General features: G+C 40.2%; 1 protein-coding gene across 1 annotated transcript in view; it reads right to left on the bottom strand.

The window, feature by feature from the left end:
• Positions 1-19296, bottom strand: part of CDC73 (cell division cycle 73) — a 105395-nt gene that overhangs the window by 55916 nt on the left and 30183 nt on the right. Inside the window, exons 9-10 of the mRNA XM_035124183.3 lie at positions 17130-17208; positions 4455-4519 (exon numbers count right to left, since the gene is read on the bottom strand). Of these exons, the coding sequence (XP_034980074.1) occupies positions 4455-4519; positions 17130-17208 (144 nt within the window). The remainder of the gene's footprint in view (positions 1-4454; positions 4520-17129; positions 17209-19296) is intronic.

Below are 19296 nucleotides of genomic sequence, written 5' to 3'. Positions count from 1 at the left end.
AGGGTGTGTGTGGTTGAAACACATTAATGTTCACCTTGTACTGAGTATCACCTCAGAATAGTTCTATCCTTCTTCTTCCAAAATAACTTGGAAAATATTGGCAAGTGTTCTATAATCATATTTACCTTCCCCCAGTTTACTCATGCAATCCATTGAGAGGAGATCTGAGCTAGCTGGCATCTGGGTCAATTCTCTCACAAGATCTTAGGAAGAGCTCTGCTGGGTCAGACCAAAGGCCCAGGCAACTCCCCGTTTGCGCTGGGGTTGTGTTCCGGGTCAATGTGTGCATCAGCAGTTGCACAAGCTCGTTCCACTCCCTTCCGGGGCTGAAAATTATGTTTACATCTGTTTGTCGCACATCAATTGGACGCAGCTGTAGCCCAATACTCTGCTCTCACATTAGCCAACCAGAAGATGCCCATGGGAAACCTGCAAACAGAGCCTCAGTGCAGCACTTTTGCCATCTGTGATTCCTGGCAACAGGTATTTCCAAAGCATACTGCCTCCAACAGTGGGGGTAGAAAAAAGCCTTACCCTCCATTAAATTGTCTAGTCCTCTTTTAAAGCCACTCTTGTGCGAGTGAATTGCATAGTTTAACTATGTGGTGTGTGAAGAAGCACTAAGTGCTATGTTTTGTAGGTCCTGATTATTCCAGCATTATACTTCACTTTCTCCACAGTTTGTTCATGATCTTCCATCATGTTTCCTCTTCCTCACCTTTTTGTCTAAACTGAAAAGCACCAAATTTTATTACCTTCCTTCAAAGGGGAGTTGCTCCATCCCTTTGATCATTGATCTTTCTGGTTGCTCTTTTTTTTTTTAGCCTTTTACAGTTCTACAATATCATTTTTTGACATGAGGTGACCAGAACTGTACACTGTACTCCAAGTCTGGCCACATTATCTTTTTTTATAATGGTATTATAATATTGGTAATTTTATTTTCAGTCCCTTTCCTACTGATCACCAAAAGCATTTGTCCCCTCCCCCAGCTGCTGCACACTAGGTCAACTGCTTCATTGAGCTATCCATTTCATCAAGTTGTTTCCACCTTAAAATCTAAATAATTTAAGGGAAGTGTATGCTATGGAGTTGCCACATCTTAAATTATTTACAATAAATGATGAAAAAATAATTTCCAAGTTAACCTTTAAATTTGCTGTAATATATTTAAAATCCACTAACTGTGCTTTGTTGAATTTTTTTCAGTTCATCTATTTTTGGTTACTCGATAAACTGTGACAATATTTATACAACATGTAACCAGCTTACTAAATAAACATGCTAAAGGCGATCATTTGAAAATTATCTGAATCTTTTTTTAAAAGAATTTATTTTCATTAAGGATTGTAAAGGTCAAGCAGTTAAGGTCAAGAAGCTCTTATTAAGCTACAGCTAGATGTCACTGGGTGCCCCATAGTCACATGTCCGAGAGAGAGAGAGATGCACACTATTTGGAACACAAAATAGATTCTCTCCTCCCCAAATGCATCAAATTGAGAGACCCAGTTTCATGGCCCCAGAATTAGCCACACATTTACTACATGGTCCCTGAACTGGCTTATTTCTCTTACTTACATTCCTTATCTATAAGAAAGCAAGTATGTGGCCCAACCCATGACACTTTTGTAAGGATTAACTAGAAATAGAAATCAATGTCAAAAATAAATCTTTTGTTCCCATGCAGCATGGAGAAAACCTATCTTCAAAATATCTTCCATGTTCTGTGAAACATCATAGTTTTCTCAACTTAAAAAAAACCACCACTCCAAAGCAAATGAACAGCTATTCTATATTTGAATCAATAGAAGTTAAAGCTACAAAAAGATGAGATACTAGGAATAAGACATCACTTTAGACAGCATTACAGAATAAAGATTGCACAAGATTACCTAGCATTTTGAAATGTACTGTGTTCTGCTCCACAACCACAAATGACATTCTTCAGGAAATAAAGAAATAGAGGAAACTAAGAGGACTCCTTACCAAACATGGAAGGAGAAATGCATGTCTAACAACTTCCACAAATAATGCAAGTTGCCATGTTGCCATTCAGCAGCAAAAAAGAATTTAAAATGCCCATTCATTCTGTATCAGCTAAGGATGCCAATTAAGAACTATTCCAGCAACAAGCAAGAAAATCCTCATTGAAATTACTTCAGAAAAGCCCTTCACCATCTGTTCTGTCAAAGTTCTAAAGAGTTCTCCATGAGCTCATCATTGATAACAAGGCAGCAGATGAAATGCAGGCACTTACTTTTATGAAAGAGTTAGAAAATTCTTCATTATAATGAATTTGAAGCTCGAGTTAATGATAACCCATCTTGCCTTCATCTTCCAACTGCCCAAACTAAGAGCATTCCAATTTTCACATAAACTTATAAAAAAAATAAATTAGGAATGGAACAACATGGCAAACTAAGAGAAGGAGGTCCATAGGAAAGCCAATTTTTTTGCTGCTTTAAAGAGAGGAACACCAGAATACCGCAGCCATTGCTACCAATGGTAAATTAATATGCATTCCTTCACTGGTTCAGTTGTGTGCCAAACTGCTCTCCAGGGATGAAAACAAAGCACCACAACCTTTTCTGCTAGTTGAGACAATTTGCTCCATTTAGGTTTGTGGAAGAAAAGCTGAAGTGGTCTCAACCTGTGGCCTTACTTCATCCCTATTCCTGCACAAGGATAACATGTTCACACTGGGACACCCCTCTCCTTTAACAGAATCTGCAAGTTACAGCACAATTAACAGTATCCCCATGTGGTGCTTTTATGGCATTAAAGATTTGGGAAAGGGCAACACTTAGGGAACACAAATTCAGTTTGTTGTGTGACTCGGATCACCCCATTTGACTTTGGCTGCAAACACACCATATAAAACAGCTTAGAATAGTTTGTATATACGCCTTTGCTAAAACAAAAAAGAAAAAAAAATCCCTTGTGGCCAAACAGACAGAGAAGCTTTATAAAGTGTTTCTTTTTCTACTATATTTGACAAACAGAAGTATAACAGAATGGGTAGATGGATTAGTAAACATATTGGAAGACCAGCAAGTTCTGGAGACTTATTTGCAGGGTGGGTAAGGAAACTGTAATTATCCGGATGACATAGCATGCAGCAATGGAGTTCTATGACTTTGCAGCAACCCACGGGCTCAATGATTATATGAATGTAGCAAAACAATCTGCACCCCTAGAATGTTGCTGTTAGTGCACTTTCAGGACCCTTCTGCAAGTAACAGACACCGTCATGAAAAATAGGCAACTTGGGGGCACAGGGGCAACTGCAGGAAATTTGAGAAAAGCACATCCCATCCTCTAATGTTAGTGGACACCTCTGGTGGATCAAAGGGCAGCAACATAGTAAGCCTTCTGCTTACCGTGTTTCTCATATTATAAGACACGTCTTATATTTATTTTTTCCTCAAAAAACACACTATGGCTTATTTTCAAGGGATGTCTTATTTTTTTCCTCCTCCTCCTGCCACGGCCGGCATTGCTGCTGCGCCTATCACTATGTCTTTTTTTCAGGGTATGGCTTATATTCCTTGAATGCTTAAAAATCCTGCTATGGCTTATTTTATGGGTATGTCTTAAAATATGAGAAACAGGGTATTAGTGACACCTATGACTGCTTCTATTGGTATTCCTCGCAATATGCAGATTTAGCCTCTAACCAAATACTTGCTTTAAAGCAAGTCTACCAGAGACCAACACATTTAAAGACTGAAAAGTGATAGTAAAAACTTAAAGGAACAATTTTATTAGATAGGAGGAAAGTTTAAACAAGTTAGCTCTAATTGGCTTTGAGACGTTTACATTCCAGGCATTATTTTATGTTCAAATTAGGAGAGCAAACTAGAAGTAGGTGCACAGATTTTTGAGACAGTTTAGTGCCATCTATTCATCAGATTTATATAGGCATACAGATGGCAAAAGTCTTTAATGAGGCTTCTATACTAGTTCTGTAGCATCTGTCCTACTTGCAGGCAGATCAAAACAGCATTTGTTTGCGAGAGCTCAATCCACTTGCATAAAAGCAGACAATTTAAGACAAGCACAGGATGAAACTCCATTTTAAAGATGCTCCGCATTCAGCTGTTTTGAGAAACTATCTTCATGAAAATGTACTATCAAGATGCTTGGAAGGGGTGCTCTTCCTCCTCTTTCATACAAAACTGAAATTATTAAACTTTGACCTTTGAAGTAGGACAGAGTATATATCAAAATCATATTGTTATAGCTTCTGTTGGGGGGCATCTGAAATATCTACAGTCTTCACCTACATCCAAGGAAGCGGCAGTCAATATACACACACATGTGATGCTGCCTAGGAGTAAGACTTTTTTCCTGCCATGCAACATAAGTCTCCTCTCAGGGAAGGAAGAGAGGTGTCTATATGATCCCTTCCGGCCATTTCTACACACAATACATAGATAAAATTTCAAACTTACCGTTACAGACTTCAAAGTCATTCCGTGGTAGGTGCCCATGGTGTCAATCTTGAAACCTTCCGTCTCTATGAAATAAGAACACTCTTGTAAGCAATTGCATGTGCCAACTTTAGAGTAGCCAGGTGGCAAAACAAAAGACGTTAGCTAAGTTCCATCAGTTATGAACCACTCTTAATGGGGAGAAAACTGGTTATATAAACAAAATTCAGGAGATAGTAACATTTTATGTGAAGAAGTAGAATGGTCTTTCAAATGGTACAGTATCTCAGATTTCTTCACATTAAAGAACGCTGAACCACTTGGAATAACCACAGTAACACTGTGTCCTTCTACTAATTTATTTGCATTTCTATTCCAGATTAAATCAGGTACCTGCATTTTGTTCAATATTTAGACCCCACAGATCTAAGTCCTAGATTCTAAGAGTTGCATTTAACTTTCCAATGCTATATGTAGATTTCAATTGAGCAGGGACTATAAGGTTAAGATAAAGTTACCCTCAAACCCATAAATAATGGACTGATTTGTTTTTTACTGGTCTTCTCATTCCATTATCATTTCCCCTATCATTGTTCTACACAATGTCTTTGTAACCATGAAAGTTAGAAATACATATATACCCTTTGAATTCAAGCCAGCTCAGGAGCAACATGCAGCCTACAGCCATATGTAAAGAAATAATACAGTTAGCAACTACAGCAGCTCAGGATGCCCTTCATCTAGACTGAGGCATTACATTTTTCAGCTATATGGATGCTGTTGCATTTTGCTACTCTTCCTTAAGTCCATGCATCAGTAACTGTTCAAAGTAATCCCTAGTCGTGCATTTATTGGATGAACATGTCTGCTTATGTAAACCCAAATTAAGAGGACCGAAAATTTCTCCCACATATCCAACAAGATACACCATACTGATGCCCATTGCTATTTTTACAGCTCAGTGAACATGGAAGAAAATTCAGCTTAAGGTTTTGTCTGTATTTCTTGAAGGTGCAGGTTTTAGATGGCTACCAGCTGTGACAAATAAAGGACATTTTGACCCTAACAGACTTTAACAGCACAATGCTAAAATAAACTAGTGCTTTAGTACAAGCATTCTGTGGTTGCGGGATGCAAATGAAGGATCTGTTTATCTTAATGTCTACACATCATGATTTGCGGGGAACTGGAGTTATGTCTAAACCTGACCTGAGAGGAGAGGATATCAGCATAGCTTACTGACTTCTCCATTATGCAAGGTAAATAAACGTGAAAGTTACCTCATGAGAATAATTTATAAAAGGTTGCAGAATTGTTTGCTTTTCTTAGTAAAGAAACTGTTTTGCTTTTTAATCTCAATAAAAGAAAGTGCTAACCAAAAAAATCAGAATGGAGCAAAATATGTGTCATTTATATATTGAAAGCATTACTGGGAGATATGGTTTCAACATCTAAATATAGGTAAGGAACTAAAACAGTGACTTGTCAAAGAAACTTGATATAGGATTTGTGTGTGTGTACATGAGTGTGTAATTTATCTGAGAGAATACACTTAGTGAAGGTGCAATAGGAAGCTTTGGCATGCAGAAGATCTCTGATTCAATCCTTGATATCTCTGCAAAGCATTTCAAGTAGCAGGCCTGAAAAAGACCTCTCTGCCAGAGACCACAAAGCCTATGTCAGATTAGTAAGGGCAAGATGAACTGCTGGACTTACACAGTACAAATTAGATTCAAGTGCTCCTGTTTTCTGCTGGTTATATGTTCTACCACTACCAGTAATTGCCTCCTAAAACCCCTTTATGCACAAATGCTGCTAATATACAGCTTCATTCAGTACACTGTAAAGTAGACAAAAATCAGTCAGCCTTATAAACAAGCATGCATGAAGGCATACACACAACAAATACAGACTTGCCTTAAAATAAAGATTAGACGCTACCATGAATAAAACTGTAACTGTGGTCACATTAGCAAGCATTAAAATGTAAATGGAAAAATCAATAGTGATACATAAGGGCAGGAACCGCTTATCAGTTATAAATCAGCAATAGGTTTGCACCCACTGGAGGAATTCTCTGGTGTTACTCATACAATTAACCTCAATAGCTGGGATACAATTTTCTGCTATACTGAAACAGACGCCCCCAATAATTGTTGTCTAGATGCCATTTGAGATAATCCACTAGACCATTGTGCCTGGAAGATTCAGACTACTCATCTTCCTTACAACTGACACAATCTTTGTATTCAGCTAACCATGGAAGGATTAGACCTATATTAAGGAAAGTAAAACTCACCACAAGTGCAGTTCTTCCTGGAAACTGGAGTTTATCAATAAATAAATACTCAAAGGCCTCTGTGGACCTAGGCACGCATAATGGAACTGAACATAGCTAAGGTGTTGCTTGCCTTTTCTACAGCTTTCCTCTTCGGAATCAAAAAGTTACCCTACACTGTGCAGAAAAGGGAAATTACTAGCTACAGTAAAGGGAAATTCAGCACTAAAGTTATATGAACAGGGAACCAGTCCATTAATTTTCAATCTTCTTCTGGGGCCCTGTTGTACCACCAGTGAAAAGAGGGTATCGGTAGGTTGGTGAGAACATGGAACATGCCTTTTTAGAAGCAGTAGCCTATTTATGGAACCCGCTGCCTGGGGTAACTAGATTAGCCCCTTCATTACTCAGTTTTCAGCAGGTGGTGAAGTAATTTCTGCTCAGCATTTGATAGTTTACAATATTTGGAGGGGTGTAGCTGGTTTTTACTCTTTTTGAGCTCTTACTGCTGTGGTTAATTTTATTTAACTTGTTCTTTTAACATTTGTTTTAATGCATCTTTCTATACTAATGGCCAAGAGACAGTCTACACACATTTTAATTCCCCCCCTCCAAATCATTCAATCAATCAACATAGATAAGGCTAATCAGGCTTTGAATATGTCTAGTAAGCCCTAACTTAGAAGGAACCTGGTCAGCCTAACCACGTTTTAAGTCAATAATGAGGTACCCCTTAATCACAGCAAAAGTTCCATATTTGGAATAATGTGCTTCAGGAAAGGGGGAAGAGTTGCACAGAGAGAGTGTGTCTATGATAAGTTTACCAGATTTTTTTCAATGAATCCGGCGACACTTTTCAACATCCTACTACATAGATGGATTTTGTCAGGGGACTGATTTGTAGAAATGTCTGGTAACCTTAGTCTATGACCCATTCCTAAGCTTTCAACCATAGCACTGGCTCCATTAAGTACTGAATGCAATTCCTCCTCTGCTGCTTTCCAATATTTTATCCAAGGCTTTAAGAATGCAAACAAACTGGGAAAAGGACAGCTGGACACAGGTCAATGAACCTTCAACAGGTATGCTTTTGTCTCCAGCTACTGTACTAAGATGATCTCAATGCAGCTGTGGTAGACCCACCCCAGGTGCATAATTCTTTCCCACCACCTTCACAACACAGCAATAGCTATAAAACTAGCAATGTTGTAGAGCACAGGTCATGAAGTTTTACAGGTTCTAAAATGTATGTTCTTCTCTAGCTGAACTATCCACATAGCCTTTGGCAGCTGACTAAAAGCCATAATCATCAGAAATCATTCTGCAGACTTTCAGTTGCTTTACAGTGATACCTCTGGTTAAGAACTTAATTCGTTCCAGAGGTCTGTTCTTAACCTGAAACTGTTCTTAACCTGAAGCACCACTTTAGCTAATGGGGCCTCCTGCTGTCACCGCACCGCCAATGCACGATTTCTGCTCTCATCCTGAAGCAAAGTTCTTAACCCGAGGTACTATTTCTGGGTTAGCGGAGTCTGTAACCTGAAGTGTTTGTAACCCGAAGTACCACTGTAATTTTAGTTTTATTTCCCCTTGTACTTGCTTTTTTAAACCATGCTTTACTATTAGCAAAATTAAACCATGGCGAAATGTACAGAAAGACTGCAACTGAGCATATGCAGTCATCAAAAGCAGTCATGGTTTGTTGTGATGAGAATTTGCTGCAGTGAGCCTTGGGCTTGTGGGCTGCACCTTCCCTTCATGCGAGAGTAGGGAATTTAGAACTTTTGGTTATGGCTTGTAACAAATCAGCTTCGTGCAAATACAGGAAAATGGTTTGTACAAAGCTCAGTTAGTTTTAAAAAAACCTATGGGTGGAACTTAAGATTGCATTGTTACAAACATTCCATGTGCATGAGCTTATCAGCTCGCCAGATGCAGCAGGTCCCCTACCCTCTCTTTGCATGCTGTTTTGGGCATTCTCCCAAACCTCTCAGAGCGAATTTCAGGGGCACAAGATGGGGAGGAGAAGGAGGAAAAACTCACTGCACAAGTGGAAAGCTATGTGCAAGGCTTCCATTGATGTTGTTCATTAGGTGAACCCTGCCCCAAATACCTAAATCACAAAAAACTGTCTTGTAGCAACATTGGAATAGGGTCAGAGTTCCTTTCTCTTTGCAACACTCAAGCAGATAGAAAGGAACAAAGCTATTGCTAAGCGTGTAAGAAAATCATAGCATTGAAGAAAGTTGGATATTAAGAACCAAACCATGGTTTGGCCATGTTCTCCATCCTTGGCCTTTTCACCTATATTAAAGTGCCCGTTAAGAAACACTATTGGTATAAAGATGCTATTGCTCTAGTAAAGCAAGACATATGACCAGCAAGAGACTGTTTAGAATACTCAAGTGTTAATTGTTTTTTAAACACACACACACACACACACAAAATTCAACACATATTAGCTCAATTGTGCAGCAGAACATTATCCTAAGTACATGTACTGTACATCAAATGTTTAAAAACAGAAGGAAGAAGGCTGATGCTTTGCAGAAGGAAGTAAGGGAGATATATTTCATGCTTCTCAAATAGTTCATTTAGATAGAATGGTAGCTATCTTACAGCTCCTAGATGGGGTGAAAGGCGGGGGGAGGAGCTGAATGAAAAGAAAGAACTGTCTCTTATATCCCCTCTATAATGCAGTTTAAGTAGCAGAATAAAAGCCAGCAAATTGCAGGTACTCATTTCCTCTACCACAAAATCATTTGCGGCTATAGATGCCATATGCTTATTTGCACATTTTTAATTGCAGTGTTTAACAAGAAGTCAGTGGGCTGGTGAGTGGTCCATCAAATAATGGCCACAGATTCTCAAAATATGTTTACCTCCCCCTCTCTATTCCCTCCCCTTGATATTAAGCTAAACCTACCACAGAATGCTTGTACCTGGAATTGTGGCTTCTGTAGCTCTGTTGCCACTGCTTTGTCCTATCAATACAGGTTGAGGCAAGTATGCAGTGCTCTGGAACAAGCAGGCATGATATATATCTCTCAACCTGCCAACACAAAATGCCTTGGTATTCCTCTTTGCTAAAACCAGAGCTGCCCCATTTAACAATAATGGGCCAGTTTTGAAGGGTTTGCATACAAGCCCTTTCAGAGTTAATGGAAATTACACAACAGCACTATTTCTGCCCCAAATGAGAACAGCTTTTGGCCTTCAGCTGTAAAAGCTATTCTCCATGCCCAGAGATGAGGCAAAGAGAAGGAAGCATTTGTTTTAAATGTGATTCAAAAGAGTTATCTGTTCAATATTGTAATATATTTAAAAAGAGCTTTTATCAATTTCATTAGAGCTCAGTCTATTTGTTTTTACAGTAATGAGATTACTGTGTGCATATATAATCAATGTGTTGCATATATCTGCAATTTGCTTTTTCATTTAGCTGTACTCTCAGGGTGCCTCTATGCATACAAATTAAGCAATGAGGCAGGCTAGTTTTGAGCTATGCTCATAAACAAAAATCAGAACCACACATTTCTACCGTCTCAAACAAATTTTTCTAATTTCTCATTTCTGGTATGGAGGAGACAAATCTGTTCTTTATAAGTAAATCTCCACAACAGGGAAGCTTTTGATTCTGCCATTTCTTCACCCATCCTCCATGCCTCTCTTTTTTTCTTTCACCTTTCTGTCTTCCTTTAAGTATCCACCTTAGTGTTTCTGCCACTGGAGTAAGCATGGGGAATTTTCCCAGGCGAATCTTTAATTGCCCTTACAGAAGCTGCAATGATTGCAAGATTCTAATGCTTATGAACACCTTCACATCATCACCAAGCCATGCAATGCCAGAGGTTTTGCTGACTGCAACAAAATCTCTTAATGTATTATAATGTTAATTGGTGGCAGGTGCTAAGAGATTATATTGCTACTGTGTATTCCTGAAATGTGGCTAACTACAGCAGAAGTAGTACCTGTTTCATGAGATGTTGCACTGCATCCAAAGTACGTCATATCACAATATCTACTGCATGTATCTACCTCCACTGTGCCCACATGACAAACAAGTCTTTAGATCCAATACACAGAAACCTGTTTTCAAGACCGTGGATAATGCATGCTGTGTTATCCAGATATTGGGGGGGTGGGAAGCTTCATAAAAAGGACATAATATTCCTACGAAAATGTCATCTTTTTAAAGCCCTGCTGCTTGATACTAAACAAAAAGAACATCATGTGAAACTATACCCAAAAAAAGATCCAATTTAGGTTGGTTATTCAATAGTAGAAAGATCAACAACCCTGTAATACTGAGGAATGTCTATACAAACTACGGGACTTTAAGAAAAAGTTCAATTTGAATGGCTGGTGGCCTTTGACAATAGTACTTGGATGATACGAGCTAATTTTAATTTAATTTACACCTAGAATAGATTATATGTACTTATGAAGGTATGTAACTTTTTATTAGTTATTATAGTGGAAGCATTAATATGAAAGAAGAAGTGGATGGGAAGGGAGAGCAGGGGATAGATTTGCTATGTTTAGAAAACTATCCCTTTAAAGCAGGCATAGGCAAACTCCGGCCCTCCAGATATTTGGGACTACAATTCCCATCATCCCTAGCTAACAGGACCAGTGGTCTGGGATGATGGGAATTGCAGTCCCAAACATCTGGAGGGCCAGAGTTTGCCTATGCCTGCTTTAAAGTGTGTGTGTGTGTGTGTGTGCGCTTTATTAAAAAGAATCTGGCCACCATTACATTAGGATTTTAACCTTTAAGAATTTGGGCACTTAAGATTTCTACTGCTATTTCTACAAGGCCGCCCTAAAAAACAGTTCAGAAGCTCAAGCTACAGAGAACTCAGCTACAGTAGGAACATATTTAACTGGTAGTCCAGGTCATATCAGAGATGCTGGAAAACCCTTTGCAACCTTGGTCCTGCTTATAACTAAGCATGCCTCTATAACAACCCGTGCTGTTTAAAATGTACTAGAGAGACCCTGCTTGGTGTCCCTCATTTCATCTACCAAGATGTTGCGACCTTTATATGAAGGGAGCACCTTACTTAGGAAGATGTGCTAAAGTCCATCTCTGCCACTAACTTGCTGTGAAGTTCCTTTCTGTCCAGCAGTTAGGAAAGCAGGCAGAAAAAAAATTAGCTCCTCTTTAATCAGAAGACGGGGCACTAAAAAGGGAATGTGTCATCCATAGAGGAAAGCTCTTCAAGAACTGACTTGAGTAGGATAAAATATTCAAACTTCACAGAGCAGAAATCCACGCAAGGAAGAAGAAAACAAACTGGCAGGGAAGACACTAAAAACAGGCTGGTCTACAGATGCATAGCAGGAATGGAGGAATTTTCACGAGTACCCACTCTACATCAGAGCTTGCCATGCTTTGGGGGGTTTGTGGGCATATTTGCAAAACTGAGAAACTGCTCTGGGCAATCCACACACTCCACAACCAAGTACATAATTTGTCTGCTCGCTACCATGGAATGCTTCTTTCAATCCTTATTTATGCAGGGGAGGAGATTCTGCAGGGAAGTCCTCTGCAAGTACAGGTGTGAACACAGGTGCATGTTGGTGACTCCGGACCTAAAATGGCTGACGAACAGAGGCCCACACAAATTTAGGATTTACCACCCCCCCCAACCCAATTGGTAATTGGGGTTCCCAGTTGCTGCCTTACTTGCTAAACAGAAAGGAACTTTCTGAAGACCACAGAGACCACCAGAAATACTGTTTATATTTTCCACCTATTACAAACTTAAGCTGGGCAAAGAAGCAATCTGTCTGGACACTTTCAGCATCCATTCTCTGTCACAAAAATAGGAGAAGTCAGCCTAACAAAGTTTTGGTGAAGAAAAACATGGTAAAGACAACTTACAGTGTACGCTGGTTTACAAGTCTATCAAGACGCCAGGTGGACCAAGAAATGCAATTCAGAACGAGGCAACAGAAAGAGCAGAAGGATTGAGTCTGAATAACTGAGTTAATGGGAGTAGGGAGAAAACTTAACCCCATGCTAATGGTGTCCTTAATTGTGCTTATTTGCTTTACCTGTGTAAAGTAAACCTGGTTTCTGTGCACTTTCATAGGAAAAGGTAAAGCAAATACCAACAGGCAAGTGCAATACATGAATCCTGTCCTTCATACACAGCCACCCATGCTAGTGTGTTCAGTTACAGGCCACCACAAAAAAGCGAGTAACGCAATAAAACAAGTCACACATTTTTGTTCGTTTCCCAGAGCACGTAAAAGTTACATTTACACTATACTGTGTCTATTAAGCCAGCTTCCCCCTCCCTGCCCCGGCTGCAGGGTTGGGGGGGGGGAACCCGGCCCCAACCCTAGCCAGTTCTACCCTGCCACCCCCCCCCCCAAGAAGACAGGGGGCAGTGCCAGGGGGCTTCCTTCCCCTGGAAACGGCTGAGCTGCCTGCTGCAATATCTGCATGCACGCTACCTGCCTGCAATGTGTATTTTTCAGTATAGTGCAACTATTCCAGTTAACACATGCAAATGCTCATCCAGTTGACATCAGGTTGACATTCAACTGCTGGTTGAGAGAAATATGGAATTCTTCTTTCTGTATATTTTCTTCCTCACCCCATTCATTTTTGCATTCATTAAAATATTTAGTATTTTTGCTTCACCACACGACTTATGCCATAAAAATGAATAATTCAATACAAATATGAATGCTCAAATCAGCTTTGAACATAAAAAAACAAATTTTAAAGCAGCTTAAAAAATAAGCTATCAGAATTAATTTGTATGAAATGAGAGAATCATAGCAAAAAAAATTAAGAATACAGCAATGCTACAAGACCTGGGTAACACTAAAGAGATTTTGAAGGTGTTTCTTTTTAAGGAAAGAAGGCTGAGGGCAATAGATATCTTGTGATGATAGTTAGAGGTCTTTACTGTTTTTGCAGCTTAATCACATTTTCCACTTGAATGTTTGGTGTGTCACAGAGACAGAGTTATTTTTATCAGACAGTAACCATTTCCAAAAAATTACTTGTACTTTGTCAAAGGCTGATGTATTCTGCTTAAAGGTTTGCCAGTGTTTATTACCATGCTCTGTTAAACCCATAGGGCTTTTTATTCACAAGATATGAAGCCGTGACTCTGTTCTTATAATCTTTGAGGACACAAAATCGCTTTAGAAAGGATGTGAATATTTCCTTTTTTACAAAGCTATTACCAGCTGGGGGGGAAATACACTCTGCAACCCAATCTCCATTGTTTTCTTCAAACTAGAAAAACAGAAAAACACTGCCTTAACAGAAAGCATGCCTGAAAAGCATGCAACAGACTAAGGGACATGGCACTACCTAAACTGGATTGGCATAACAGAAGGCATGGGGAGTGATACACAGACAGACACACTGTGCAAAGGCAGCATGAGGTTTGCTGAAGAGGAGCTGCATACTGTACATGTTACGGGCAGCAAATTTTGAATTCCACAACAACCTTTGCCCAGTATACTGGAGCAATGGTAATTCTGCACTACAGTTTTGTGCATTCTAAGGATATAGCATTGTTATATTAGCTAACATGGGGTATATGGGGGTAGTACCTCTGGTGGGGAACACGTCATGCTCCTTCTGGGGTAGTTTGTTCACCTTTGGTCCCCACGCTGCACGCAGCTCTCACCTGTGGCTCCTAGAAGCTGTCAGCATGCAACAGCGGCCACACCCCAGAAAAGGATTCGGCTGGCTGGCTAAACCAGCCAATGAGTTTGGGACTCCCCCTGCATGCAAAGACAGGCTCTGGTGGATTGAGCGGATGAGACCAATAGTAAGTCCAATGGTCAAGAAGGCATTTTCTGCATGTGCTGTAGAGGGAAGTGAGGGACAGATGGGGCTCATCAACCTAGGAAGGCAGCCCATCTACAGTGTCAGAAACTGATATATGATAGCTAGGAGCTATATGGCTCCTCAGACCTAGGTTATGGGCGTAATAATGGAATATCTGGGTGTGCTATTTTTATAACAAGAATACAATGCTGAAAATGAATGAACTGCAGCTAAAATATTATGTTCATTTTTCACATGGTCTAGTCCTTCCCCTGCCCACCCCCTAATATTCTTAAGAGGGTCTCATCCCAAGTCTTCAGAGAGTAGCTGGAAGTGGGGAGGCAGAAAAAGGTCCTCCTTTCCTGCCACTCTGCAGTTTTAATCTGAAATCTTAAGCGCAATACTGCACACGGAGCTCATAAACTGCTCGCACGAATGAAATTCCCTGTCGCAAAATGCGCCTAGAACAATGGGAGTTTCGAACACTGCCTATCCAGGAGAAGGAAAACTCCGGTCCTAAACTTCTGCTGCCTTGCAGGGAATCTTCAGGAGGAGAAAAGACTATTATTATTATTATTATTATTATTATTATTATTATTATTATTATTATTATTATTATTAAATTTATTTATTTATACCCCGCCCATCTGGCTGGGTTTCCCCCACCACTCTGGGTGGCTTCCAGCAAATACCAAAATACATTAAAATATCACAGATTAAAAACTTCCCTAAACAGGGCTGCCTTTAGGTGTTTTCTAAATGTCAGGTAGTTTGTTTTTCTCTTTGACATCTGGTGGGAGGGTGTTCCACAGGGCGGGCGCCACTACCGAAAAGGCCCTCTGCCTGGTTCCCTGTAGCTTTGCTTCTTGCAGTGAGGGAACCGCCAGAAGGCCCTCGGCGCTGGATCTGTGTCCGGGCTAAACGATGGGGGTGGAGACGCTCCTTCAGGTATACAGGACCGAGGCTGTTTAGGGCTTTAAAGGTCAGCACCAACACTTTGAATTGTGCTCAGAAACGTACTGGGAGCCAATGTAGGTCTCTTAGGACCGGTGTTATGTGGTCTTGGCGGCCGCTCCCAGTCACCAGTCTAGCTGCCGCATTCTGGATTAATTGCAGTTTGCGGGTCACCTTCAAAGGTAGCCCCATGTAGAGCGCATTGCAGTAATCCAAGCTGCAGCCAAGCTGGTGCCAAATGCATTGTTCTGCTTTCCTTTGGACCACGTCAGTGAGGCTGAGAGGGGAGTCTTGTCACCTGGGCAGCCCAGGACCTCCATACACACTGCCCAGGTGTACATCCTGGGAAAATCACTTAGGTGCTGCTAATGCAGCCATTAGACTTCACCCTCAGAGGCGTGCTCCATTGTCTCTTGACTCAGATGGATGCCAAGAACATTAGCTAACATTGTCAAATGTTATATAAAATGGACAGAACAGTAATTATTCAACTAGAGCTGTAATAATTGTTCATGTGAACACGAACATGGCCACCTGTATGGCATGCCAATCATTTGGAAAGAAATTCTGAGTGTCTGATTCCATGTTTACCCAAGCTCAGCTAGCCTGTGGTTCGTTTCAGTACACTTATTAAATGTATAAGCTACCTTTCTATTTACAGCATAATTTCACAAGACATCAAGTCACAGAACATTAAGTGAAGAAATAAAACACTCGGCAGCAAAATTCTGTGATAGCAGAAGAGGCACAGTCAATTGGGTCCTTTTCATTTGGGGCCAACACAATGCAGCTACAGTTAAAGGGCCTGGATTCTGCACTCCCTATCACCAGCAACCCCTCTACTCTTGAGCATGAGTCCCTCCCAGCCTTTCTAAGGTTTGTGGATGATAGTGCTAATCAGAGTTCACTCTTCACAAGTGGAAATTGCAGCTTAAAGCAGATTAAAATCCTGATTTAAGAAGACAAGATCTGCAGTGCCAACTCAGAATCATCTTGATCCTTAATCTGTGGAGCTGGTGGCAGTAGGAGGTTGTGCTGGGACCTTCCATCAGTGGAGGGTTCTCATATGGATACAACTCAGTGGCCACAATGTAGAATGACAAATTGTGGTGGCAACTGGTACACGTACGTACACACACCGAGAGAAAGATGACAGTAAATGAGTGTCCGAGATATTTTACTCTTACACCTCTCTGGAGAGGGGTGGAAAGAGAGACTCTTCCCAATAACATATTAATTAATGGAGTCACCCTAGGAATATAATTTATCAGGAAACTAGGCTTTTGTTTAAAGCAGAACTGAAATAATTACTTCAGCTTTTCTAGAGTTGATAAAGAAAAACTGATTGTTTAAGTACCAAATGTCAGAGCTGTCTAGCTGATTGGTACTATCAGCAAAGAAACTATGAATATGACATATCAGGAATTCATAAAATTCAAATATAGGTATTTACTATTTTAAAAGTACCATTTGCTTCTTAATAGCTTAAGTCTTATTTCATTTTCCCCATTAATCTTCTACTTTTTCGGAAATAGGTTCCTGATCAACACGGTCAACTCCAGGGATTTGAAAATACGCACTGAGTTTTACTTATCACATATTCCCTTTTCCAATCAAAATTGCTGACACTGAAAACAGGTAACACAAGTAAACTTACCTTCCTTTCCTTTGAACCTTTCCTGATCGTATCTGTTATAGGCCGCTGGAATAGGTTGCTTGTTGCGCAAAGTGGGGTCCTGAAAACAAAAATGTAAAGTATGTGTTTTCTGGCATGCTAATGCAAGTCATTAAAATTTACACTTAGAATATTATTACGATATGTGAAATGATGATGCAGAATTTACTTTGGGTTATATCCAATGGATTTGCTTAATGCAATCAATACACTTGCTTTTCACCACTTCCTCCTAGCTCTGCAGGGTCCTGCACCCTTTGAAAAGCTGGTTTTGCATGTCAAGAAACCCGATTAAATATGAAACAGAGGGTTCCAGCAAATTGGGGAAGTTGGGAATAATAATAATAATAATATTAATAATAATAATAATAATTTATTATTTATACCCTGCCCACCTGGCTGGATTCCCAGCCACTCTGGGCGGCTTCCAACAGAATATTAAAATAGAAAAATCTATTAAACATTAAAAGCTTCCCTAAACAGGGCTGCCTTCAGATGTCTTCTAAAAATCTGGTAGTTGTTTTTCTCTTTGACTTCTGATTGGAGGGCATTCCACAGGGTGGGTGCCACTACCGAAAAGGCCCTCCCCCATCTAATGGAACATTAGATGTTCACTAGCACAAAACTGTATTTGGATCCAACTCTTACCATTTTAATATATTCAAAGGTAAGGTAAAGGGACCCCTGACCATTAGGTCCAGTCGTGACCAACTCTGGGGTTGCGGCGCTTATCTCGCGTTATTGGCCGAGGGAGCCAGCGTACAGCTTCCAGGTCATGTGGCCAGCATGACTAAGCTGCTCCTGGCAAACCAGAGCAGTGCACGGAAACGCCGTTTACCTTCCCACCAGAGCGGTACCTATTTATCTACTTGCACTTTGACGTGCTTTCAAACTGCTAGGTTCGCAGGAGCTGGGACCGAGCAACGGGAGCTCACCCTGTCGCGAGGATTCGAACCACCGACCTTCTGATCGGCAAGCCCTAGGCTCTGTGGTTCAACCCACAGCACCACCTGCGTCACATATATTCAAAGGTACTTCATATTAAAGCTGATTTGCTATTTAAGCTTATCCACTGACTTCTAAAACTAGTGGAAAGGTTCTCTAAACTTAGCACAATATCATACTGTAATAACTGAGGCTCAATTTAAAGAGTTAGCAAAGCAATGTAGGAGCTGTTTTCCAGTTGCCTGATCCCAGTGCCATTGTAGCTTTCTCAAACCAAAAACAAGCAAACAGATGAACCGTACAGATTGGATGGTTAAAGTAGTTCCAACGCCATTATTGAATTGATCCACATGGTTAATATTTAGAAATGTTGTTGGCATGGCAGGGGTCAGTAGTTCGCAAACAAATTGAACAACGTATGAATTAAGCCTAAGAGAAATAATGGAATATATATATATATATATATATATATATATATATATATAGCACATTAAGAATAATCTTTATGTAGCTTTTATTGATCTTTTGACCCTTAATAATCAAAACTGACTGCCAACCAATTTGCCTTTTCTAACCAAAATTGCTGACACTGAGAACAGGTATACAGGTCCCACCAAGTCAGAGGGTTTATTGCTAAGTAAACACCATTTGGAACTGAGATGCACAGATTAAGTACAAACTTGGGAGGAGTGGAAGCTTTTCCTAAGTGTAATTGAAATGCTGTCAGCCTAATGGGGCAGCAAATTCCAATTCATCCATCTTTTGCATAGGCCATTTACTAACACGGTTTCAATCATTCGGTACAGTGTACGTGAAACAAAGTCCCATCCATTTCAATGTTCAAGTGGCCATCGCAGTTCCGGACGTCATCTTATCATTACATGCAAGTTACGGCGAGAATGGAAAGAGTGCACAGGACTTTGGTACAACTAGAAATATGAATTTTGGAAAGTGGGGATTTGAGCCAACTCAACCACCAGGTACTGTGCCTCATCATCATTACTTTGTAACACCAGGCTGCCACTGGTTTTAAGTCCTGGTCACCTTGCTGATTCTAGATAATCAAGCTCTATGCTAACTAAGTGACATGGAAAAGACAGAAAGTCATGGAAACAGCAGGGGGACAGAAGAGCTGAGATATGCCAAAGAATGCCCACAGCAGAGGCAACACCTGAATGACATCCAGAAAGAGTGGTAATTAAAG

The sequence above is a fragment of the Zootoca vivipara genome, chromosome 7, assembly GCF_965207765.1.
Source record: "Zootoca vivipara chromosome 7, rZooViv2.hap1.1, whole genome shotgun sequence".
Lineage (NCBI taxonomy): Eukaryota > Metazoa > Chordata > Lepidosauria > Squamata > Lacertidae > Zootoca > Zootoca vivipara.
Note: the sequence above shows the minus strand (reverse complement) of the source record. Positions and strands in the feature narration are given on the sequence as shown.